This window comes from Populus nigra, chromosome 5 (assembly GCF_951802175.1).
Source record: "Populus nigra chromosome 5, ddPopNigr1.1, whole genome shotgun sequence".
Classification (NCBI taxonomy): domain Eukaryota; kingdom Viridiplantae; phylum Streptophyta; class Magnoliopsida; order Malpighiales; family Salicaceae; genus Populus; species Populus nigra.
Genome location: NC_084856.1, coordinates 21,118,700 through 21,143,862, shown reverse-complemented (window position 1 = coordinate 21,143,862; position 25,163 = coordinate 21,118,700). Strand labels below are relative to the sequence as shown.

The window sequence follows — 25,163 nt, the reverse complement described above, 5'->3', positions numbered from 1 at the left end:
GCCCCTGCTGTTCCAACATCAGATTCGTTCACTAACCACTTGCAGATGTTTGGCTTTTGTTCCTTCCGGCTTATTTTGTTGTATCAGTTACAAATACTGATGTGCTGGTACTGCAACCATAATTTGCACCCGACATGCTTAATTCTCCTCCTTTTTTGAATTGTTAAGACATCGTGCTATGGCTGCTCAGTTTAATCTCAATGCTTACCAAGTTTTTTTTTATTTCATTTTATTCTATCATCTTCTTTGCGCGGGCAATTCACCTAGTGTTCTCTGAAAGGATGTCGCATTATCATAGTCAGGGGGTCCATGTATGCTCCAATGACAAGAAGGATTTACAGCCTTATAAAGGAGTTCAAAGGTGGGTTTATAGGCTGATATGCAGTGATGCTGGATTGTCCAGCTGATGAGTTCAGACTAAGTCAAATTCCATTACAAGTAGATCAAATAATATCGAATTAATTCCTGACAGATGGGGTAATATTGTCCTGGAGAACCGAAGGAGAAAAGACATGAAAATTTGAAAACCGAAGAACAATAGCAAGAAAAGACAGGCTCTTGCATTTGTTATCCCAGATCTCCAAGGTAACCAGACCATTAAGTCGATTATATACACCAAGCTGTGCAGCAGATAAGACTACAATACAAGGCAAAAAATAACAATTAACATTACGTGGAACCACACCTGCAAAAAGTTTAATCTTCTTGGCACGTTGGAATCTTTGAGCAAAGGCATCAAAGTCCTAGAATATAAGGTTAACTAGCTATAAGCTACTAGAATACCAAAAGGAACTGTCACTAAATTGCTAATTTGCTTCAAGCTTTACTCAGCTGTTTGTTGACTACCGTGATGATTTTAAGAAATTCTCCACCCACTTTAACCAGCCCCATGTCATCAAGAGTTTCCCGTAAACATACTATGGCCGCTGAAAGGGGACAGCACTGTCAAAGCCAGGTTTTCCAAATGTGTTCTAATGATAATATGGATATCCATAATTATAATGGGAGCTCATCTGTGGGTTTGGTGGGCGATAACCAGCACAATTGTAGTGTCCGCCAGATGGGTTCAACTATGGTGCACTTTGATTTATAAAAGGACCTTCTGCTCGCAGATGAGGGACAGGCACCAGGTGTGCAATGCTAGTGTTTTTAAGTAATGGTGCTCTTAGAGGAACCTCTGATGATTCAGCAATCCGAGGGCGCTTATTTCCACTCTGGTGTTGTTCTTGTGGGTGCGGGTACTTATCACGGCCCTGGTACTGTGCTTGGCAGCGTTTATTTCTGCCCTGGTACTGTGCTAGACAGCCCTGGTATTTTGGTTCCGTCTTGGGGATTGAGCCAGAAGGTGATGCACTGCTTGAGGAGGGGGAGACAACTGTACTTCGGGTAATGGAGGCAGTAATGGATGCAGTAGAGGCGGGAGAGGCAACTGCTATTGGGGTAACAGCGGCTGCAGCTGTTGTGGAGGGAGAAGTAACAATGATAGGGACGACTGGATTAGAAATAAAGGCAGCCATTGGGGCAAGAGAGGTGACTGTGACTGGGTAAGCAATGTAGGAGGTGACTGTGATGGGAGCAGTTGAGGTAGCAGTACAGGCAGCCATCGTGGAATTGAGAGCAGGTTTAGTGGCAGAGACAGATTTGGATGCAAGGACAGAGGCAGAAGCAGCAGCTTTTGGGGACAAACGTTTCTTCTCACTCAGATTAGGCTGAGCAGAATTGCTGCCCAGGTTTGGTAACTTTGTTTCACTAATTGAAAGTTGTCTTTCGACATCTTTTATTTGTTGCTTGAGGGTATTTGGTGAGAATACAGTTTCAAGCTTGTAATCTTCAACGCATTTCAGTACAACCATTAGGTCAGCTACTCTTCTGTTTACAGACTCAACCTGTTAGCAAGTTTTAAGTGTGAGCATATAATAACAGTTGGATCCTACACAAGAGAAGAGATTGACATATTGAAGGAGAAAGCCAGCAAAACATACCAGTCCTTCAATTGAATTGCTCCTCCTAATTTTTTTGGCTGCAATCTTGGAACCACTTAAGTAATCCCTCAAGATAGGTCCGGGTGGGAACCGATTAACCATCTCAAATGCACAAATGAATCTGATAGCTTCCATTTGCTGTTTCTTCACGATAAGATTTTCAATAAAACCTGTTATAAGCATGCAAAAGAATAGTTACAAGTTCTATCACGCTCCAGTAGATATTTCAAATGAAAATAATAATTGATTGAGAATCGAATCAATTAATTTTAACCAGGCATTAAGGAAATCAAAGGCTAAGTTGGAAGGAAAAACTTGTGTGCTTCAAGCGACGGATTTAAGTGGATTTCCCAAGCCTAATTTGGCTATACGATGCTTAGAAATTGACAGGTGATGCTAGCACTAGCAGAAGATTATCCTTGACCTTTACTACTCTTGACAACACCGTAACAAATGACTATCTTGTATTTATAAACTGAACACTCAAATAGGCCTCTAATTCCAGTTACATACATTTCTGCTCCAAACACAGGGTATACAGTGCATTCTCCATTCAACAAAGGATTCATTGACTTACCATCAAAGAAAGCTTCCAAAAACGACCAACTTTTTTAAGCATTTCCATAATTTTCCACTATCTTGTATTTACATAACAGAATCTTGAGATGTTAAATAAACTATAATTTTAATTACATACAAGTTTCTGCCAATACCAAATATAGAATAGTTATAATTCATTAATAGCATGGTAGGGAAGAAAAAGGATTACTAGATTATAGACACAGAAGAAAGCAAAAAAATCATACTGAGCACAAGGATTAGAAACTTACCAGGAATTTTATCTCCTAGTTCAAGGACACGCAAGAATTCAGGAATCTGCCTATTTCGAGCAATAATCACCAAACGACTTATGAGCTCATCTGAATCAAAAGCAGAGGCCAGTCCATAAGCAGCCAACAGATAAAAAAATCCCACAACATCTAAATTGTGCTGATCATCCACTGTCATCTTTGTCATCCAAAGAAAGGCAAGTTTCGTTGCTTCTTTTCTCACATCGGGTTTGATTGTTGGGGATATTTTCGTTAATTGCTCAAGCAAAAGATTGCAACTTCTTTTGACAACCACCTCTTTGAACTCCACATCACCCTCCCTCAAATGGGGTGGGTAAAACCCTTCCATTGCATCCAAAACCAGCTTTGCAGGATCCGAGGAGAGCCCCAAAGCAATAGATACCTCATTCTTCATCTCCTCATCATGTTTACAACGCTTATTTAATAAAATTTGCAATGCCTTTCCATCCATTTTCACTGAAAAATGTAGGTTAGCATCCATAGAATAATCTACTGTCTCCGACTTCACACGGGCATTACAAGCATCAGCAACTTGTTTCTCCTTCAACTCAAACTCCTTCATTCGCTCCAAGCACTTCTTATTTTCCATTTCAACTTCCCGTAACCTCTCTTCTAGTTCCTTCTCCTTCAACTGAACCTCTTCAATTTGCTTCCCTTTCAAATCAAACCTCCTATACCGTTCCTCCAATATCTTCTCCTTCAACTCAACCCCTTTAATTATCTCCTCAACCTCCCTGCTTTTCAACTCAAGTTTTCTAAATCCTTCCTCTAATTTCCTCCTATTCAATTCAACTTCCTCGCTCCTTTTGCCAACATTCTTCTCCATCAATGCAACCTCTTTAAGCCTCTCCTCAACCTTCCTATCTTTCAATCCAACCTCTTTAAGCCTCTCCCCAACCTTCCTATCTTTGAATCCAATCTCTTTAATCCTCTCCTCAACCTCCCTACCTTTCAACTCAACCCCTTTTCTCCGTTCCCTAAACTCGTCATCTTTCACCCTAACTTCCTTAAACAGCTCTCTAACCCTCCTCTCCTTCTCTTCAACTTCTCTAAATCTCTTCTCCACCCTCTCTTCTCTCAATGCAACTTCTCTAAACTCTTCCTCCACTTTCTTCTCCTTCAACTCAATTTCATCATACCTTTCTCTAACTTGCTGCCCAAAATTTATCTCTTTCAACTCAAGCTCTCTTCTCCACTCCTTAGAGTTCTCTTCTTTCAACTTAACCAAAATTTCCATTTCAAGTTCCTTAAACCCCTCCAGGAGGTGCTTCTCCTTCAACTCAAGCTCTTTAGCTTGTTCGAAAAACCTCTTGTTTGCCAATTCAACTTCTTTCAACTGCTCTTCAAGATGTTTCTCCTTCAGTTCAATCTCCTTGGAATGTTCCTCAAGTTTCTTCTTTTCCGACTCAACTACCGTACACCGCTCTTCAAGTTGCTTTTCCTTCAATTCAACCTCTTCAACAAACTTTTTATTCCCCAATTCAGCTACCAGGCGCCTATCTTCAACTAGCTTCTCCTTCGACTCAAGCTCTTCAAAAAGCTTCTTAATTTTCTTGTTTTCCAATTGAACTTCTTTCTGCTGCTCCAGAAGTTGCTTCTCCTTCAATTCAAGCTCTTCAAAAAACTTATTAATTTTCTTGTTTTCCAATTCAACTTCTTTCTGCTGCTCCAGAAGTTGCTTCTCCTTCAATTCAAGCTTTTCAACTAACTTCTTTCTCTCCGATTCAACTTCCTTGCACCTTTCATCAAATTGTTTCTCTTTCAATTCAAACTCCTCTATAAACTTCTTGCTTTTCATCTCCTCCGATTCAACTTCCTTTTGCTTCAATTTAAGCTCTTCAAGAAACTCCACATTTCTCTTCCTCACCAATTCAATCTCCAAAGCCCTATCCTCAAGCCGTCTCTCCTTCAATTCACACTCCTTAAGTTGTTCCCCAACCTTCGACTTCACCCATGCAACTTCCCTGCGCCCTTCATTCAGTTGCTTCTCCTTCAACTCAAACTCTTCGACAAGCTTCTTCCTCTCCACTTCAATTTCCTTTCGCCTTTCCTCGATTTCCTTCTCCTTCAACTCAATCTCTTCAACAAACTTCTCTCTCACCAACTCCTCCCTCTCTTCGACTTCCTTCGGCCTCACCTCCAACCGCTTCCTCTCCGAGTCTACCTCTCTACGCCGTTCCTCAAAATCCTTCTCCTTCAACTCAATCTCTTTATAATGCTCCTCAACCTCCGCATCTCTCAACTTAATAAACTCTTCGCACCGTTCCTCAAACTCCTTCTCCTTCGATTCAAATTCCTTCTCTCTCTCCTCCAGTTGCCGTTCCTTTGTGCGAAGCGCTTTGGCAGAGTCTTCGATGGAATTGAAAGTGGACTCGAAGTGAGTTTCGATATTTTTCCATTGAAGAGTGAGTGAGAGAATGGAAGAGGCTTGCTCGTGAATTTCATTGAGACTTCGGTTGAAGCTTTGTTGCCTTAACTTAGTGAGTTTCAACTCGCTGCAAATCTTCTCCTCCATTGAAGGAGGAGACAACACCCTAGCACCACTCACTGGAGCGGAGGGGAGACTACTAAAGAAGCTGGTGAGGGTAAAACGACAGGTCGTCGTCAATTGGTTGATTAATTTTTGTGCAAATCATAATCCATATTAATGTGTTGGGAAAACCTTAATAATACCCCGTATATGGCCCCTGCTTTGCGATTTTTGAAATTTTTAAAAAATTATTTTTTATTTTTTAAAATTATTATTCTTTTTATATTTTTAAATTATTTTACTATCCTAATATTAAAAAAATTATAAAAAAATTGATATATTATCAAATAAAGAATTTTTTAAAAAACAAAATTTATAACATTCCCAAAAGGCTCTTTAAATGCAATTTACCAGATTGAAAGATTCAATTTTTAAAAAAAATAAAAAATTTAAACAACATAATTTTGATTTTTGTTTTTTTATTAAATTAATGTTGATGTTATTTTTCAATATAAATCAAAATTAAAAGAAAAGACAAATGATAAACGCACTAAGTGCAAGTAAGTGTCAGCTGGCACGTGCACGTGCTTACATAGACTATATATAATCAGTGTATTTAACAGCTCAGGACTTTGGCATGTGGAAATGATTGAGAAAGCAGAAAGTAGACGGTTGCTTGTAAGCGTGTTAAAAGTTATGTATTAAAATGTTTTTTTTTTTAAAAAAAAATATCAAAATAATATATTTTTAAAAATTATTTTTAATATTATTATATTAAAATAATCTAAAAATATATAAAAATTTTAAATTTTTTTCATAAACGTAGGCTCAACACACTCAAAGAATTATTAACAACCGAAAGCGAAGGAGAGGGACAGAAAATCTAAAAAGACAAAAAGAGGAAGACTTTGGAAAAATGATGGAGGGAGTGACGTGAAATAATTGAGGGAGGAGAAATAATTGAAAAACAACGACAATCATCTCTTTTTCAACATTAAAATAGTGTTTTGTATTATAATAATTTTAAATTATTTTATATTTAAAATTTTATTAAAATAATATTTTTTTAATTTTCAAGACATCAACAAATCAAAATACGATCCAAAAATACTAAAATAAATTAATTTATAGCAAAAACATTTAATTTTTTTTGAAAGTACAATACCATCACAAAAACAAATATTACTTAAGAATATTTGAGATTGTATTATAGGGTACTTTTTAAAATAATTTTTTATATAAAATATATTAAAATGATTGTTTTTAGATTTTTTATTTTAAATATTACTATATTAAAATAATAAAAAAATATTAATTTAATATTTTTTCCAACTAAAAATATTTTTTAAAAACATTAGAAAACACCCCTCAGAACAGCTTTTTTATTATTATTATTATTATTTCCCTCTCTCATTGACAAATAAAAGCCAGCCATCTCTTTGATCCCAATACAAAAAATAAATAAAAAATAAATAAAAAGACAACCAACCAACTCCACCGACCATGAAAAAAAATGAGGAGACAAGCAAAAGTTGCTGGCTAAAGTTTGAAAAAAAAGCAGAGACATAAATAGTAAGAGGGGGAAGCACGGGGCAAGATTCCCTCTTTACATTAATGAATATGTTTGATGTTATAGTAATTTTTAAAGTATTTTTTATTTAAAAATGTATTAAAATAATAATATTTTTAATTTTAATTTTTTTATATCAGCATATTAAATATCTAAAAATACAAAAGATAATTTACTTTAAAATAAAAAAATTTAAATTTTATTAAAAACACTTTTAAAAAACAAAAAATCAGCAACCTCCACCGCTCTCCGTCACTTAAAAAACATCGTCTTCTACCGATATTGACACTGTTTTTCAACATGATTTCAAAAAATGCAAAAAAAAATGTATTTTCAACGAGATTCGGCCAATTGTTTTCAATCCATTTGCCTGTTTTTTCATATTTACAAAAACAAAAAAAATTAAAAGTTAAAAAAAATCAGAAATTAAAAAAATAGAAAAAGAACAAAAACAAGAGAAAACAAAAATTTTGTGAGCAAAGTGGATGAAAGAAGAAGAGAGAGAGGGACTAAAGTAAAAGGAAGAAGAAAAATACAAGGAAGGCATTATGTAGTGGGATGAGCAGGAAACCATGAAATGAAAAGATAAACGGAGAGGAACGAGTGCGGCCAAGAAGTGACAGAACCAGTGACATTGACCCCTGAAAACACAACCGTACTCAGCTTCAAAAAAAATTTACCTAAGCTTCCTCACGTACTGGAGATAACTTCAGAAAAATTTCATAAAAGAACTCCCTTCACTTGAGCCTTGATCACAGACCTGAAGACACAGTAGCTTCTGCAATAAGCTTCTCCAGGACAGCAGCTGTGCAACAGCTCTTCACTCCCATGAACCACGAGCTTCTCCAATTATAGAAATTCCTAAAATTTTCCCAAGGTTTCCTCACATCTATTTCAACTTCCCAAAAAAATTTCATCCCAAGATTCTTTAATGTGTTGATGTTGTTTTTAAATTGTCAATTTGTTTTTTGGTGAAATTTGCATGTGCATGCCTGATTTTCGTTGTGCGCTTAATTTTCATCGTGATGAACTTTGCGTATGAGTTTTGGTAGTGTTTTTTACATAAAAAAAATAACAAAAACATGAGAACATAGTAATTAATTGCTGATAAAACCTTTGGCTGAAAATATACAAGGAAAAACATGTAAGCCACGTAGAGTTTTTTTTTTTTTTGTCGCTGGAGATTTAGGCAATGAGCATGACTCGCAACAAGCATATGCAGATGTTAAATAACTTAACTGTGCTATATATGCTGATATTGCCAGCGTTTGATATGTTAAACAATCTCAAAAGAAAGCTCAGGAAATTAAGAAAGTGCTTATAAGGTGAGCTAAAACACATATAGAGGCAGTGAATGCCAGCAAAAGAGTCTGTAGACACTGATAAAAAGCAAGGTGTGATCAGGTGAACAGCAGAGTGAAAGCCATTTTTCCAAATGTAAGGAGCAATCCATACCAAGCTAGTTAATTATCCCGTGTCAAGAGCAAATTGTTAGTGTCAAACATGAATGGCACCTGGGTTGACATAAATATTCAAAGGCTGAAATCATGTCTTCGAATATTGAAAGGAAAAGATTAACCAAGGTCATCCTCCTTGTATAAAAAGCATCAAAGGCTATACCATTCCTGCATAAAAGAATGCAAGAGCTAGCTGTGATGAACGAAGGGCATCAATAATGAACCAAAGTCAACATCGGTACACTTTTTCCAAGAAAGTCTAAGCAGAGCAATATTAAGCTGGTATATGAGGCTCGAGATCAAGAGATGGAGAAAGGTGTGCACTTTCTTCAACTCCATATCGTTTTAGCTTATAGAACATGGAAAAGGGTCCTAAGAACTAAGAAGTCAATCTGAGAATATATATATATATATATATATATATATAAAACTAAAGAGATGGGTGAATCCAGTACTGTACATCAAGACATGTCTAGGTATGGTCTTCATGTAGTTAGGTGTGGCTATTCTTGATTTTAAGCTTGGTTTTGCTTTGTTTTTTTAGTTTCTGTGAAGTACATCCTTGCCATGTTATGTCAATTCATTATAGGATGAGTTGTCATGTCTGCCATAACAATCACGTCTAATTTTCAGTTTAGTTTTCGGTTTTTTTAGGGTTGTGTATGTTTGAGTCTATTTGGGAGACTTGAGGATAATTAGTTCTTACGCAATTTCCTCTCTTTTTTTTTCTCTTTTTCTCATCACTATTTTCTCTCCTTTAGTCAGTACTAGTTTAGTTCTACCTGGATTCCAATTACTGTCTTTTAGGCCATGTTTGTTTCCCAAAATTTATTTTTCGGGAAACTACTTTCCAAACTTTCCTGTGTTTGTTTGCCATTAGAAAAGTTGGTCAACGGAAAACACTTTCCGGTCAACGGAAAACACTTTCCAGTCAAAAAAAAATTTGGTTTGGTTTATAGGAAAGCGTTTTCCCTTTTGGCTGTGTTTGTTTTCCGGAAAGTGGTTTCCGGGAAACCACTTTCCAAACTTTCATGTGTTTGTTTGCCATTGGAAAAGTTGGTCAACGGAAAACACTTTCTAGTCAAAGGAAAATTTGGCTTGGTTTTCAGGAAAGTGTTTTCCTGAAAAATTTGGGCGGAAAACACTTTCCGGAAGTTGTGAAAAATTTAGAAATGTCATTATTTACTGATTTTATCAAATTTGATCCTCAAACTTTTGATTGCTATATATAATTTGTTTTGAATATTTATTTTTCAATTTCATCTCTTAAAATTTAATTTTTATATTAATTTTGGTCCTTATTTTTATAATTGCTATTTGCTTTTTCCTTATCATTTTTTTATTGAAAATTTTTATCTATCACATTTGGTCCTCATTCTTTTGATTTTTACTTATTTTATTTGAAATAATTTATGAAATGTTAATTATTATTATTTTAATTTCTTCACCTTTCATTTTTTTTTAATTTTTTAGATTTAATCTCTATTATTTTGATTATTATTTATTTTATTTGAAATAATTTATGAAATTATATTTTTTTTTTTCAATTTCATTCTCATTCAACTTTTTAATTTGTAAGATCTGTTCCTCATTATTTTAATAAACTTGAAAAAGTAAAACATTAATAAGTTATTTTCCAGCTCATTTTCCATAACATAACCAAACACTGGAAAATGTTTTCCAACTTATTTTCCATTACACTACCAAACATCGGAAAATACTTTTCCGGAATTCACTTTCCCGGAATTCACTTTCCCCGGAATTCACTTTCCAAAAGAAAACTACTTTCCTGCAAACAAACGGGGCCTTAATGGAAGGTTCCTATTATTCTTTCTTATCCCATTGTCGTGTGTTGATATTGTTCTGCTCTTCTTCTTCTTCTTTTTTACTTTTGTTGTTGTGTTATATATCTTTTTTGCAGTTTTTAATTTGGCTTGCTCTTTTTGCTATTTTTCTTCTTAGATTTTTGGTTTTTCTGACCATTTTTACTTGCCTCAACTACTTCTATGTAGAACTCTTAATCACGTTAGCTTCAATAAAAATTAAATACAAACTAAAAGAATAAAAATTAAATTTGATAAAATTCTGATTTAGAAATAACTCTATATCTAATAACTAAAAGTATTAAATTAAACTTGGGCTCATAGATAACCATATATCTAAGAACCTAAAGTATAGAAATGACATCACAAAACCGGTTAATTTTCGATAAATTATATATAAGATCTTTGTCATTGCAAACAAATGATGTTTTATCACAAATAATAATAATAAAAAAAAACTTATGTTTATTATCACCAAGCTGTCAATATTTACATATCCAAAAACACTATATAGTCTTTTATAAATAACTCTAATTTATTCCTTTTGGGTTGTAAGTCAATTGACACAAATTAGAAATTAATTAATATAAATTCAATAATGAAATAAACCCTTAAATAATGTCTAATGAACTAGAACAAACCCTTATTAAAAATAATTATTCAACATCAAATAAATAAATATAGATAATAAAAACAAAGTTTTCATACTAGAATTCATTCATATAGCCAAAATCTCTAACTCTCTTGAGTGGTGTTTCGTCGAAATTTTTAGCATAAGAATTCAATTAAAAAACTTTGTTTTGATTGCTAGAATTTACTTTCTTATATTACTTCCTCTTAGTCTCTTTAATGTGCCAGAAATACCTACAAGATAAGGAAAAGAAATCCAAGAAAAAGATCTCCTTCAATGCTCTAACTTCAAGTCCATGTGGGACTTGAAATCCTCGTAGAGTATGTAATCCAATTTTCAATGAATCTAAGCCACATTAAAAACTCTTATAGCTCAAGTTTATGTACAAGTTTAGAGCCTAAATAAACCTCATTTAATCTTTCTTTGATATCCACAATTAACCCATTACAAGTCTGGATTGATTGGATTAAAAATAGTCCAGAAAGAACACTTTAACAATAAAATATGTCAAAGCAATAACAACAACTTTAACTAATTTAAATAATATGTTTTTGAACTTTAATTAACATGAAAGTTTATTACAATATAATTTCATATAGTATTTTCTTGAAGACTTTAGCTTCTGCAAGACATTGTCTAACTTGTGTGAGAAAAAAAGGAGAGGAGAGCGAGAGAGCTAATGAAGAAACTGTGTTGTAGATGAAGTTTTCGAGCAGATCCGTCAGGATTTCATGCTCTTTCTTTCTTCTTTTTTTTGCAGTTCTTCGTGTAGCCCCTGCTGTTCCAACATCAGATTCCTTCACTAACCACTTGCAGATGTTTCGCTTTCGTTCCTTACGGCTTATTTTGTTGTGTCAGTTACAAATACTGATGTTGTGCTGGTATTGCAACCATAATTAGCACCCGAGAAGCTTAATTCTCCACCTTTTTTGAATTGTTAAGACATCGTGCTAATAACCTGCTCCGTATGGCTGATCAGTTTAATCTCAATGCTTACCAAGTTTTTTTTATTTCATTTTATTCTGTCCTATCATCTTCTTTCGTGTTAGAATCCGAGGCATCACGCGGGCAATTCACCTGGTGGTCTCCGAGGCGTCGGGTTATCATAATCAGGTGGTCCATGTATGCTCCAATGACAACAAGGATTTACAGCATTATAAAGGCGTTCATAGGTGGGTTTATAGGCTGACATGCAGTGATGCTAGATTGTCTAGCTGATGATTTCAGACAAAATAAAATTCTAATACAAGTAGATCAAACAATATCGAATTAATTCCTGACAGATGGGGTAATATTGTCCTGGAGAACCGAAGGAGAAAAGACATGAAAATTTGAAAACCGAAGAACAATAGCAAGAAAAGACAGGCTCTTGCATTTGTTATCCCAAATCTCCAAGGTAACCAGACCATTAAGTCGATTATATACACCAAGCTGTACAGCAGATAAGACTACCATACAAGGCAAAAAATAACTATTAACATTATGTGGAACCACACCTGCAAAAAGTTCTTGGCACGTTGGAATCTTGAGCAAAGGCATCAAAGTCCTAGAATATAAGGTTAACTAGCTATAAGCTACTAGAATACCAAAAGGAATTGTCACTAAATTGCTAATTTGCTTCAAGCTTTACTCAGCTGTTTGTTGACTACCGTGATGATTTTAAGAATTCTTCACCCACTTTAACCAGCCCCATGTCATCAAGAGTTTCCCGTAACAATCTACGGCCGCTGAAAGGGGGCAGCATTGTCATAGCCAGGCTTTCCAAATGTGTTCTAATGATAATATGGATATCCATAATTATAATGGGAGCTCATATGTGGGTTAGGTGGGCGATAACCAAGACAATTGTAGTGCCCGCCAGATGGATTTTGATTTATAAAAGGACCTTCTGTTCGCTGATGAGGGACAGGCACCGACTGTGCAAAGCCAGTGTTTTGAAGTGATGGTGTTCTTAGAGGAACCTCTGGTGATTTAGCAATCCGAGGGCGCTTATTTCCACTCTGGTGTTGTTCTTGAGGGTGCGGGTGCTTATCACTGCCCTGGTACTGCGCTTGACAGCGTTTATTTCCACCCTGGTATTGTGGTTCGGTCTTGGGGATTGAGCCAGAAGGTGACGCACTGCTTGAGGAGGGGGAGACAACTGCACTTCGGGTAATGGAGGGAGAGGCAACTGCTATTGGGGTAACAGCGGCTGCAGCTGTTGTGGAGGGAGAAGTGACAATGATAGGGACGACTGGATTAGCAATAGCGGAAGTAGCTGGGGCAAGAGAGGTGACTGTGATGGGAGCAGTTGAGGTAGCAGTACAGGCAGCCATCGTGGAATTGAGAGCAGGTTTAGTGGCAGAGACAGGTTTGGATGCGAGGACAGAGGCAGAAGCAGCAGCTTTTGGGGCCAAACGTTTCTTCTCACTCAGATTAGGCTGAGGAGAATTGCTGCCCAGGTTTGGTAACTTTGTTTTCCTAATTGAAAGTTGTCTTTCGACATCTTTTATTTGTTGCTTGAGGGTATCTGGTGAGAATACAGTTTCAAGCTTGTAATCTTCAACGCATTTCAGTACAACCATTAGGTCAGCTACTCTTCTCTTTACAGACTCCACCTGTTAGCAAGTTTTAAGTGTGAGCATATAATAACAGTTGGATCATACACAAGAGAAGAGATTGACATATCGAAGGAGAAAGCCAGCAAAACATACCAGTCCTTCAATTGATTTGCTCCTCCTCTTAATTTTTCTGGCTGCAATCTTGGAACCACTTAAGTAATCCCTCAGGATAGGTCCAGGTGGGAACTGATTAACCATCTCAAATGCATAAATGAATCTGATAGCTTCCATTGGCTGATTCTTTAAGATTAGATTTTGAATAAAACCTGTTATATGCATACAAAAGAATAGTTACACGCTCCAGTAGATATTTCAAATGAAAATAATAATTGAAAGAGAATCGAATCAATTAATTTTCACCAGGCATTAAAGAAGTCAAGGGCTAAATTGAAAGGAAAAACTGGTGTGCTTCAAGCCATGGATTTAAGTGGATTTCCCAAGGCTAATTTGGCTATACGATGCTTAAACGTGATGCTAGCACTAGCAGAAGATTATCCTTGACCTTTACCACTCTTGACAACACCGTAACAAATGACTATAAGCTGAACACTAAAATAGGCCTTCAATTGCAGTTACATGCATTTCTGCTCGAAACACGGTATATAGTGCATTCTCCATGCAATACAGGATTCATTGACTTACCACCAAAGAAAGCTTCAAAAACGACCAACTTTTCTAAGAATTTCCATGATTTTCCACTATCTTGTATTTACATAACAGAATCTAGAGATGTGAAATAAACTATAAATTTAATCACATACAAGTTTCTACCAATACCAAATATAGAATAGTTATGATTCATTAATAGCATGGTAGTGCAGAAAAAGGATTACTAAATTATAGACACAGAAGAAAGCAAAAAAATCATACTGAGCACTAGGATTACAAACTTACCAGGAATTTTATCTCCTAGTTCAAGGACACGCAAGAATTCAGGAGTCTGCTTATTTCGAGCAATAATCACCAAACGGCTTATGAGCTCATCTGAATCAAAAGCAGAGGCCAGTCCATAAGCAGCCAAGAGATTAAAAAAACTCAAAACATCCAAATTGTGTTGACCATCCACTGTCATCATTATCATCCAAAGAAAGGCAAGTTTCGTTGCTTCTTTTCTCACATGGGGTTTGATTGTTGGGGATATTTTCGTTAATTGCTCAAGCAAAAGATTGCAACTTCTTTTCACAACAACCTCTTTGAACTCCACATCACCCTCCCTCAAATGGGGTGGGTGAAACCCTTCCATTGCATCCAAAACCAGCTTTGCAGGATCCGAGGAAAGTCCCAAAGCAATAGATACCTCATTCTTCATCTTCTCATCATGTTTACAACGCTTATTTAATAAAATTTGCAATGCCTTTCCATCCATTTTCACTGAAAAATGTAGGTTAGCATCTATAGAATAATCTACTGTCTCCGACTTAACACGGGCATTACAAGCATCAGCAACTTGTTTCTCCTTCAACTCAAACTCCTTAATTCGCTCCAAGCACTTCTTATTTTCGAATTCAACTTCCCGTAACCTCTCTTCTAGTTCCTTCTCCTTCAACTGAACCTCTTCAATTTGCTTCCCTTTCAAATCAAACCCCCTACACCGTTCCTCCAATTCCTTCTCCTTCAACTCAACCCCTTTAATTATCTCCTCAACCTCCCTACTTTTCAACTCAAGTTCTCTAAATCCTTCCTCTAATTTCCTCCTATTCAATTCAACTTCCTCGCTCCTTTTGCCAACATTCTTCTCCATCAATGCAATCTCTTTAACCCTCTCCTCAACCTCCCTGCCTTTCAATCCAAGATCTTTAAGCCTCTGCTCAGCCTTCCTATCTTTCAATCCAACCTCTTTAAGCCTCTCCTCAACCTTCTTATCTTTCAATCCAACCTCTTTAAGCCTCTCCTCAACCTTCCTATCTTTGAATCCAAGCTCTTTAAGCCTCTCCTCAACCTTCCTATCTTTCAATCCAATCTCTTTAATCCTCTCCTCAACCTTCCTATCTTTGAATCCAAGCTCTTTAAGACTCTCCTCAACCTTCCTATCTTTCAATCCAATCTCTTTAATCCTCTCCTCAACCTCCCTACCTTTCAGCTCAAGTTCCTTCTCCTTCAACTCAGCCCCTTTTCTCCATTCCCTAAACTCGTCATCTTTCACCCTAACTTCCTTAAACAACTCTCCAACCCTCCTCTCCTTCTCTTCAGCCTCTTTAAATCTCTTCTCCACCCTCTCTTCTCTCAATGCAACTTCTCTGAAGTCTTCCTTGACTTTCTTCTCCTTCAACTCAATGTCATCATACCTTTCTCTGACTTTCTGCCCAAAATTTATTTCTTTCAACTCGAGCTCTCTTCTCCAATCCTTAAAGTCCTGATCTTTCAACGTAACTTCATTAACCAACACCTCCACTCTCTTCTCTTTCACTCCGACTTCCCTCTCCCTCTCCCTAACCACTCTCTCCTTCCTCTCAACCTCTTCCTTCTCCGCCTGGATCAAACCCCTGATGGATTCAAAGTGATCCTCCAATTCCTTCCATTGTAAACAAAGTAACAGAACAGAAGAAGCTTTTTCTTGAAGTTCGTTCATAGTTTTGCGTACTATTTCTTGCTTTAACTCACTGTTTTTCAACTCGTTCGAAACTTTGTCCTCCATTGTTGAAAGAAAGAAAAAAGCGAAGGAGACGGGAAGATATTTGCTTTCTTTTAGGGTTTTTATAAGTAAAAATTTTCCTCTTTGGCGTCGGTTTCCAGGAGTCAGCAAAGGAGACGGAAACCTGTTAGAGGGAGGCCATGAGGGAAAGGATAAAGCGACAGGCTGTTATTTATGGATTATGGGATTATAATTGGACCGGGCTAGTAAAACGTGGGCCCATGATGACCCAATTTAATAAGTAGGGTCCATATGGTCCCACTGTCATGTGAATAAAGACTGAAATAATGTATTTTAAGGGAGAATATTCTACGTGAAAATTTATGGACCCCCCTCCCCCCCCCAAATAAAAAAAAGCCAATAGAATTTGATCTGTATTTGTTTCTATAATAATTGATTTATCATAAATGATAATATTATAATAATATCCGAATAGAATTGTATAGTATAGCATTGAAAAATTATTTATTTATACCAAATCCGAGTTAACCCTAATAAATTATTTTTATTAAAATAATATTTTAAAAAGAAAATATCTACATGGCTTAGTTAACTCAATCTTATATATATTTTACTTAAATAATGTTAAAAATCCCCCTTTCTTCTCTCTTTTACTTTTATTTATATTCTCATATTTTTTATAATTTTTTATTTTTTATTTTCAATTTTCGGATATAATAATAAAAATTAAATTAATTCAAGTCAATAATTCAAATTAATTATATGTATAATCATTCAAGTTAATATCTACCATGTTCAGATTTTAAAAGCCATCCCTAATTAAGAGTCCTAATTAAAAGTCAATTAAGGATTATTTATGAGTGATTTTAAATCATAATTCATAAGTTTTTTTAATAAATGATTTATGACAAGAATAGTTAAAATGACTTTAAATTAGAAATGTATTTGATAAAAATGACTCAAATCAATCCATAAGTTAAATGTTAAAGTCTTTAACTTTTAATTAAATTAAAATCTTGAGTGAATTTCGTAATAAACTTTTGATTTTAGCGGTAATGTATTTCTAACCAAACATAAACTTTTCTTGGAATCAAAAGTCTAAAAACAGCTTAAATTAACCTAAGTAAGGCAATGCAGGATGATTAGCACGGGTTCTAATATGGACAAAAGCAAGAGAAGGGATCTAGTGACAGAAGGCATGAGCACGGTTCTGTGCACCACTATGTACAGGCCGGTGACAGGGATGGCCTATCAGCGCTGTTGCCAGGTGGGGTACCAATTGTGTCTTCCAGCAATATTTGATTGTTGAGCATTCAAGTCTGAGGCTCCAAAGTGGTTTGTAGCAGTGAAAAACTGAGTTGCACCTCCATAAGCTGCAACATCTTGAGTAACTTGTGGTCTATCAGCTAACAGATCTATCCTTGGACGCTTATTGTTATTTTGCAGTTGTTCTTGGTCCAGGAAGTTTGAGTTGTGTAGATGTGGTTGCATAATGGGAGCAAAAGCCGACTGATTCCTTACTCCAGGAATATCAACCAGAAAATCAGACCTAAAACGCATATCTTGTTGTTGCAGTTGATTCCAGAGGTTTGGATTCAGTAGCTGTGGTTGGACAACGCGAGCAGAAGTTGGCTGATCAGCAGGGCAAGAAATGCCAGCTGTTTGATAGTTTCTGCCTTGCGGTTGTGGTTGATCCACGGAGTTAGGAGCTTGCAGAGAGCGTGTCCAGCCTTCCCTTTTCTTTTTCAGGTAAGAAATGGAACGAATAATGTCCTCAGTCACATATTTGGATTCATATTTGTAATCTGCTACAAGTTCCAAAATAGAACTTAGAGCAGATATTGCTTTGTCAATGGCCTTGCACTGCAGCAATGTCCCACTGTCAATATGCTTTCCATGCTACTCGAGAGCAGATTTGCATGTTTGTTTGTGCACGCACAAGTGTGTGTTTGTGTGTAAAGAGAATAGGATCACTGACTAGGAAACAGATGATAATACAAGGATGCGGTAGAATATACATGCCTGTGCTTCATTTGAATTATTTCTTCCCGTGGAGGCCAAGGCACCATTCATTGCATCCACGCCTTTTCCCAAGATGACTTCTGGTGGATATCTGCTGACAAGCTCAAATGCAAGACTAAATCTAGCAGCAGCCACATATTGCTTCTCTTCAATAAGATTCTCAATAAAAGCTGCTATAAAAAAAAAGATCAGGTAAAATAAAATTGCAGCCTCCAGGCCACAGGAAATAGAACATTGCTGAATCAGATTTTTGGCCTGCATTTGAGGCTGAGTATACAGAACTCATCTTAAACTATGTCAATGAATAACTTCAGATGAACTTTGAAAAATAGTTTATTACATGGAGCCAACAGGCAGAAAAAGTCATCTAGAAGAAAATCCTTCCACTGTTTAATCATCATTCCAAGATAAATACCTTTAGTAATGCATCAGAATGGCAATCTCAAATCAAAGAAAAACAGCACAAATACTTAGGGAACCTAGATATGGGCATGTCATATTGATGGCAAGGTCATGTTATCTAAGGTTTCCATCAGAAAGAAGGCTACAAGAAGGTCTAAGGTTCAGGACATTGCTAAGCAACAACAAAAATAAATACAAATAGGTATAGGATTAATGCAATTATATTATAAGCAAGCCTATTTCAAACTACAAAGATAGAAATACTGGTTCCGAAGGAAATCAATCTGTGACCAGATATCTATATTCGTTAGCAGTGAAGAGTCTGTAAACTTACCCGGAGCCAGATCTTTATCTGCAAAACCGAGGGCCTTGAATATTTCAGGAGCCTGTTTTTGCTGAGCAATGACTCTAACAAGTCTTAAAATTCGGTCTCTTCTAAAACAAGAAACCAATCCATACACAGCCAAAAACAGCAAAAACATCAAAACCTCCATAGAATCCTCGGTCTCCAATCTTATATTTTTTTTCCCATAGAACTGCCAGCTTTGTTGCAGCTTCTTTCACCTGAGGACTTATTTTTGGCGAGACTTTCATTAGCTGCTCAAACAGAACAACATTATCCCTGTTCACATTTGCATCAAATCCTGCAACTCCTTTCTTCCAATTCTGGACAATATCCAAAACCACCGTTGCTGGTTCAGCTGAAACTCCCTGGTGCATCAGATCATGTTCGCTTACACACACATTTACCCCTGGTGAACTCCTCTCGCTAGTGGTGGCATTAAATTGGAAAGTTGAAGATGAAGCATGTTTTGGATTTCTAACATTTTCAGTTTGGTCAACCCTTGCATGCGAAGAAAGGATGTTGCTACCTAAGCAAGGGATAGATGAAACCATTATTAATAATTAGATCAGGATCGGACACCGTTACTAAGAAAACATATCAGGTTCAGACATAAATTATATGTATTTTTCATGCACTACGATTGCTTAGACAATTTTTAGGCAGTACCAGCAGAACTGATAAAATAGCTAAAGCAGTGTGCCCATAGTGCAAGACCTAGGAATGCTTATGCTTACAAAATGAATTTTTGAAAAAACAAAATAAAAAATTACTAAGTTTTTAGAATGCCGTGGTCTCAATACAAATGGCTTGTGAAAATACTAAATTTCAGGATTATGCATGACAGTGTCGCGAGAGAATTTTTTCCCTTTCTTCCTAGGCCCTTGCCCCTTAAAGCAGAACATAGGCCCCTGCCTAACCAGCCGATTTCCCTACAGTCTAGACCCGGGATTTCTCAAGACACCCTGCTTGTGTCTAAGGAAGTAGTGATCAATAAAAGGAAGAAGGTAGATGCGACTACAAAAGATAAGTACCAAGAAGAACATTAACAATCACAGACAGATGATTCTACAATAACAAGTACAGGAAGCAGAACTACAGCAAGTCCCGACAAGTCATTGAAGTTCTGCTGAAGCTACTCTAATGATGTGGTAGTCGGCTGCTAACTCAAACTATTTTTTTTTTTGGTGAATCATGAATCATTTTACTAAGAGAGGAAACTAGAGTAGAGATATAGGGCTATAAAGTTAGTAGCCAAAAAAACATAATCCAGAAGCAAAAAAGGAAACCATCCAGCAAAGTACATCAGGAAATGAAACAAGATTGTTGGCTAGGAACAAGTCTTCTAAGATCAAAGAAGCTCCATGAAATAGTACGAACATAAAAAAACAAGAGGTCCCTCAAATTGCAGAGCAAAAAGACTCTAATGGACAAACTGAAAAACCCAGAAATCAGCCGCAGACCAAGAAAGCCAGCAATTCCAGCAAAAGCCAGTGGCAGCAACCGGGTGAAAACCGGGTGAAAGAATGAAGCAACAAATGTAACTACGAATATCGAACCAAACTTAATCTCTACCAATACCAAAGTAGAATTCTGAGAAATCATCAGCAAGCTGCCCCAAAATTGAGAGAAACTAGACTGGAGGGAGGAAATACCAGTGAGAGGAGAGCATTAAACCAGGCCTTGGAACCAGGAAAAAAAAATAGAGTCAACAATCCAGGTCTCAGCAACACAATTGCTGACTTGCTAAAAGAAAAAGGATAGGAGACCAAAGAGTATGAACATTAATAAAAGGACTGCACCATTGAAACTGGTAGGCACAGCACCAAGTTCAAATGAAGGGGGAAAAATAATCATAAGCCTTAAAAGAATTCTAAAGAAATATGTAGACACAAAAATAGATGTATTGAACTGACTGTGAAGTTAACCAATCACAAACAACAGTTAGTTGTGCAATGCAGATAATTAGATCAACCATCAGGTTCACACTAAAGGAGAAAAGGCACTCTATAAATTAAGGATGTTACCTAATTGCTGCTCTTTCAACTCCACTTCTTTACGGTATTTTTCAACTGATTGTTGCATTAAACGCAATTGTTGCTCTTTCAAATCAATCTCATTGACACGTTCTTCGAACTGCATCTCCTTCACTCCAAGATTTTCCAAGCGTTCGTCTAATGTTTTTTCCAGTGAATTGAGATGTTTCTCTTTTTCTTCAGACTTTTTGTTCGACTCATGGGAAGATCTTTGAATTGAATCCAGCTGCACCTTCTTCAATTCGAGATCATCACAGCATTCTCTGAGAGATTCTCTTGCCAAAATTAGGTTCTTCTCTTTTGATTGGAGCTCCTCAGAGCATTCTAAAATTAATTTTTGGATGGAATTTTTCTGCTCCTTCATTGCTTTCAGCTCCTTCTCACATTCTCCTATCGATAGTTGGACTGATTTCAGTTGCCTCTCCTTCCCTTTAAGTTCCTCACTTCGGTATTCAATGGACAGTTGAATGGCATTAAACTCCCTCTCTCTCGATTCAAGCTCTTTATCATATGTGTTCATTCTTCCTTTGATTTTATTGAGCTCCTCCTCTTTTGATTCAATTTTTCTGGCACAATGTTTCACATGTTGTCGAGCTGAATCCAATTTCTCCTCTTTTTGTTGAAGCTGTGCTGAGAGCTCTTTGATAGAATCTTCAATCGACCTCAACTTTGTTTCTTTTGATTTGAGCTCTGCAGAGCGCACATTGATAGACTTCTTCACTGCATCATGTTGCTTCTCTTTGGCTTCAAGTTCTTCTGTATATTCATCAATCAACACACTGATTGATCCAAGATGGTTCTGTCTCGAATCAAAATCTTTTGAGCTCTCCCCAATTGATTTCTTTATTAGACTCAGTTCCCTCTCTTCAGAATCAAGCTCTTTTACGCATTCCTGGATCAAATCTTTAGTTCTGTCCAGCTCCTTCTTTTTCAAATCAAGCTCCTTCGAGCACTCAATGGATTTTTTTATTCCATCTAGTTCGTCCTTCTTTGAAACAAATTTAGCAGAACTCCTCACATGCAACATTTTCAAATCCATCTCCTTTGACGACAGCTCCTTATTACAATCATTGATCAAGTTCCTGACATTTCGTAACTCCTTCTGTTTGAACTCAAGATCACGGTCACAATTCGCTATCAACTTTCTCACCCTTTCTACCTCCTTCTCATTGAATTCAAGCTCCTTCAAACGTTCCTCGACCGACTTCTGTAAAGATCCCAATTTCTCATCTTTCTCAAAAATCTCCCTACAATGGTCTTCAAGTAACTTTTCCAACGAACCCAAATTCCTCTCCTTCGATTCAATCTGTGTCTGCACCAGCCGCAATTCCTCTTTTTTCACACTGAGCACCACATTACAATCCTCAACCTCTTGTCGAACCATATTTAATTCCTCCCGCCGAGTTTTCAACTCCAAATCACATTCTTGAATCCAATTTTTCACCAAACCCAACTGTTTTTCCTTATTTTGCAGCTCAGAAATACACTCCTCATATTTTTTGGCCTTAATTTCAAACTTCTCCTCACGTTCCTCAACCACTTTCAGCATTTCAACATTTTTCTTCTCAAGCAAGGCAAGTTCTTCTATTTTCCTTAAAAAAAAAGCCTTCGAGGATTCACAATGAGCCTCCAAATCTTTCCATTCAAGAGTGAATGAAAGAATTGAAGAGGCTTGTGCATGCAGTTGATCGAGACATTTATGCAAACTCTCTTTCTTGATGTCAACCAGTTTTAAATCATCCATTGCATCCTCCATTTAAAGAACCTGTAATATTTTATAAAAAGAACCCCATGATATATTTTATGACATTTATGTAAAATGTAAATAAGGAAACAACAAAGCACAAACCTTTGTGACAACCTCTGTGTAAACCCTAGGATGGTGAGAGGAAGGAGCCAGGCAGAGGAAGTGGCATTAAGTTCAAGGTTTTGAAAAGTTTCAAGGTTCTTCACTTCTTTGAGTACAGGTGTATGCTTGGAGTCTTATAAGTTTTAACAGTGGTTAAGATATGTATTTAAAGAGTGGATTCCATTAAATATGCTTGACATTTTCCATTTTTACAGAAACTTGGAGCTTTGTTCTTTTCAAGGTGTTAATAAAATTTATAAGAAAAAGCAAATGTATATTTGAGATTGTAATATAAATAAATTTTTGTTTGAATTTTTTTTATTTTTTTATTAATATTTTAAAATTATAGATAATATTAAAAAAATATTAATTTATTATTTTTTAAAATCAAAAAAAATCTTAAAAAATATCTAAAAACAAAAATAAAAATTATATCAAACATTATATGTTGTCGTCATTCAGAGCCTAACCTCAATCAAGTTTTAAATTAAAAATTAAACTAAAAAAAATATTATTTAATAAAATATAATTGATCTAATTCAATAAAATCAGTTATCAAAACCCAATTAAAATTGGATAAAATCAACTATAATTATTTAAAATTATATATTATTATTTTAATAAAAAATAATTAATCAAGTGATTATGAACCTAATGAGGTTAGCATAATACCATGATAATCACCATGTACTTGGATACTATTTGGTATTTATAGTAGCTTTGCTTTTTACCAACTAGAGATAAAAAAAAAATATCTGGTTAAATAATTTATTTTCCCTAAACTTTACTTATAATTGGATTTTAATTTTTGGTTTTGTAAAAATTAAAATATTTTTTTAATCATTTATAAAGACTTGTTTGTCATTTATTTTATAAATACTTGCAAACAAGTGCCAAAATCAAAGATTATATAAGCAAATGTATACAATTTTAACCAAACATATATTTTTTTAATTTGCAAATAAATTTTTTAAAAGAATACTTGTTTTTTTTCAACTGTAATTATAAAAAAAATACCCAAAACACATTTAATAAAAGAGATGCATACAAGTGCCAAAATCAGCAAAAAAAGCAGAGGTGAATTTTAAGCTAGAAAATAAAGCACCCAAAGGTCACCTCCAAGTGCCAAAAATAGCAAGCAAGAGAAGACGGTCATGAGCTGGACTGGTAGAGAAAGTTGGAGGCATGCATCCAGAATGAGGCGAATTTTCACAGAACAAATCAGTAATAATTATCAAAAACAAGTAAAAGGGCCAGAAGTGGACTTTGGACTGCTGTGGACAGTTTACATGTAACTTCACCCGTGAAATTGGTCATGGAGTTGCAGGTTCTTTGGAAATTATGCTGTGTCACCCTACATCCAGTGGCTTTAAAAATATTAATTAAAAAAACTGATTTCTAGCATTTTATTTTTTAATGAAAAATATCTTATTTAAAAAATTGTACCAACTATTATAATCATTAATAGCCCTAATTAATCAATAAAAATTCTATAGTACGAGATTAGTTATGTAAAATAAAAGATACTATCATCTCTTAAATATCTTACATGAAGTAGGGTATATTACTGATTTTGTTTTAAATTATTAAAAATTTGTTCGTTTATGCTATGATGACCTGCCTGTAACATTCCCGACGCTAGCATCAATAAATATTCATCTATAAATATTTTTAACTTTAACGTTGGTAAATATTACGTAACTTAAAAAACATATGGTATTCTTGATTATGATGTCAGTGAATAAACCAGTAAAATAAATTTAAATCAATGCATACGTATTTTTTTAAGAGAAAAAAAAGTATCGTATACCAGATCTGTATTTCACAGTAAAAATTTATAAATTGATTATACAATAAAATATCTAAAAAAAATAAGAAATCTACAAAAAAATTCACAAATTTTTTTAGAAGTTTTTGATATCAGAAAAGGGCTCGTTTGGCTTAGATATCATAACAAAGAGGAATAAATTAAAAATGATTGACGGTGTGTTTTATTAAATATATCCTTGACCCAAAATAGATTGGGCTGTATGGGCCTGGGTCATCACGGCCCAACCTTAGCTGTTTTTTTTATACAAAGCTTGGTTTAATACAGATAGTACGGACTGAGCTATACCCAACCTGATCACTGTTACAAACCAGTGGCCCGACTGAGTAGTATCGACAAATCAATTATAATTCACTGCTACAGTAGCAAGTGAATTATAATTCACAGACAGCTACTGTAGCAAGTGAATTATAATGCAAAGGAAAGGAAAGGAAGAGTGCTGAATGAATTAAGCTACAAAACGGGTAGAGAAGAAGAAAGGCTTACCTGGTCTGCTGGAGCTCCTCTGTTTCTTCTTCTCAGTCTTTCTGTTTTTTTTTTTTTGTTTATTATCCTCCCCTGTTTTACTGTTTTGAGTCTGGAAAAGCCCCCCTCTCTGTTTTTTATCGTGGTCTTCTTTGTTCCCCCAGTCCAGTGCGCTCTCCCCTGTTCGCTCTCCCTGTTTCGTTCTCTGTGAAACCTCCTGTTCTGGGTCTGTTTCTTGTCA

General features: G+C 35.6%; 2 protein-coding genes across 2 annotated transcripts; both read right to left on the bottom strand.

Moving 5' to 3' along the window:
* Positions 1 to 538: 538 nt before the first annotated feature.
* On the bottom strand, positions 539 to 5,474 carry LOC133693808 (FRIGIDA-like protein 5). Its single transcript, XM_062115131.1, has 3 exons — positions 2,813 to 5,474; positions 1,983 to 2,152; positions 539 to 1,886 (listed from the first exon to the last, which is right to left on the bottom strand). The coding sequence occupies exons 1-3, from the start codon at positions 5,346 to 5,348 to the stop codon at positions 1,071 to 1,073; spliced, it is 3,522 nt and encodes a 1,173-aa protein (XP_061971115.1). The 5' UTR covers positions 5,349 to 5,474; the 3' UTR covers positions 539 to 1,070.
* Positions 5,475 to 12,034: 6,560 nt separating this feature from the next.
* On the bottom strand, positions 12,035 to 22,918 carry LOC133694875 (uncharacterized). Its single transcript, XM_062116569.1, has 9 exons — positions 22,630 to 22,918; positions 20,772 to 22,545; positions 18,840 to 19,273; positions 18,736 to 18,787; positions 18,000 to 18,169; positions 17,271 to 17,840; positions 14,279 to 16,181; positions 13,478 to 13,650; positions 12,035 to 13,381 (listed from the first exon to the last, which is right to left on the bottom strand). Exons 2-9 carry the CDS (start codon positions 22,534 to 22,536, stop codon positions 12,557 to 12,559), a joined length of 5,892 nt encoding a protein of 1,963 aa, XP_061972553.1. The 5' UTR covers positions 22,537 to 22,545; positions 22,630 to 22,918; the 3' UTR covers positions 12,035 to 12,556.
* Between the last annotated feature and the right edge of the window lie 2,245 nt (positions 22,919 to 25,163).

What these genes read in the sequence shown, in the direction of transcription:
- LOC133693808 (XM_062115131.1), bottom strand. Translation starts at nt 5,348, where the DNA reads ATGGAGGAGAAGATTTGCAGCGAGTTGAAACTCACTAAGTTAAGGCAA. An exon ending in ACTAGGAGATAAAATTCCTG is followed by an intron (nt 2,153 to 2,812) that starts GTAAGTTTCTAA and finishes TGCTTATAACAG; the next exon opens with GTTTTATTGAAAATCTTATC. An exon ending in GCAATTCAATTGAAGGACTG is followed by an intron (nt 1,887 to 1,982) that starts GTATGTTTTGCT and finishes ACTTGCTAACAG; the next exon opens with GTTGAGTCTGTAAACAGAAG.
- LOC133694875 (XM_062116569.1), bottom strand. Translation starts at nt 22,536, where the DNA reads ATGGAGGATGCAATGGATGATTTAAAACTGGTTGACATCAAGAAAGAG. An exon ending in AGATAAAGATCTGGCTCCGG is followed by an intron (nt 18,170 to 18,735) that starts GTAAGTTTACAG and finishes TTTTTATAGCAG; the next exon opens with CTTTTATTGAGAATCTTATT. An exon ending in ATGCTCAACAATCAAATATT is followed by an intron (nt 16,182 to 17,270) that starts GCTGGAAGACAC and finishes CATAAATAACAG; the next exon opens with CCTGTCGCTTTATCCTTTCC.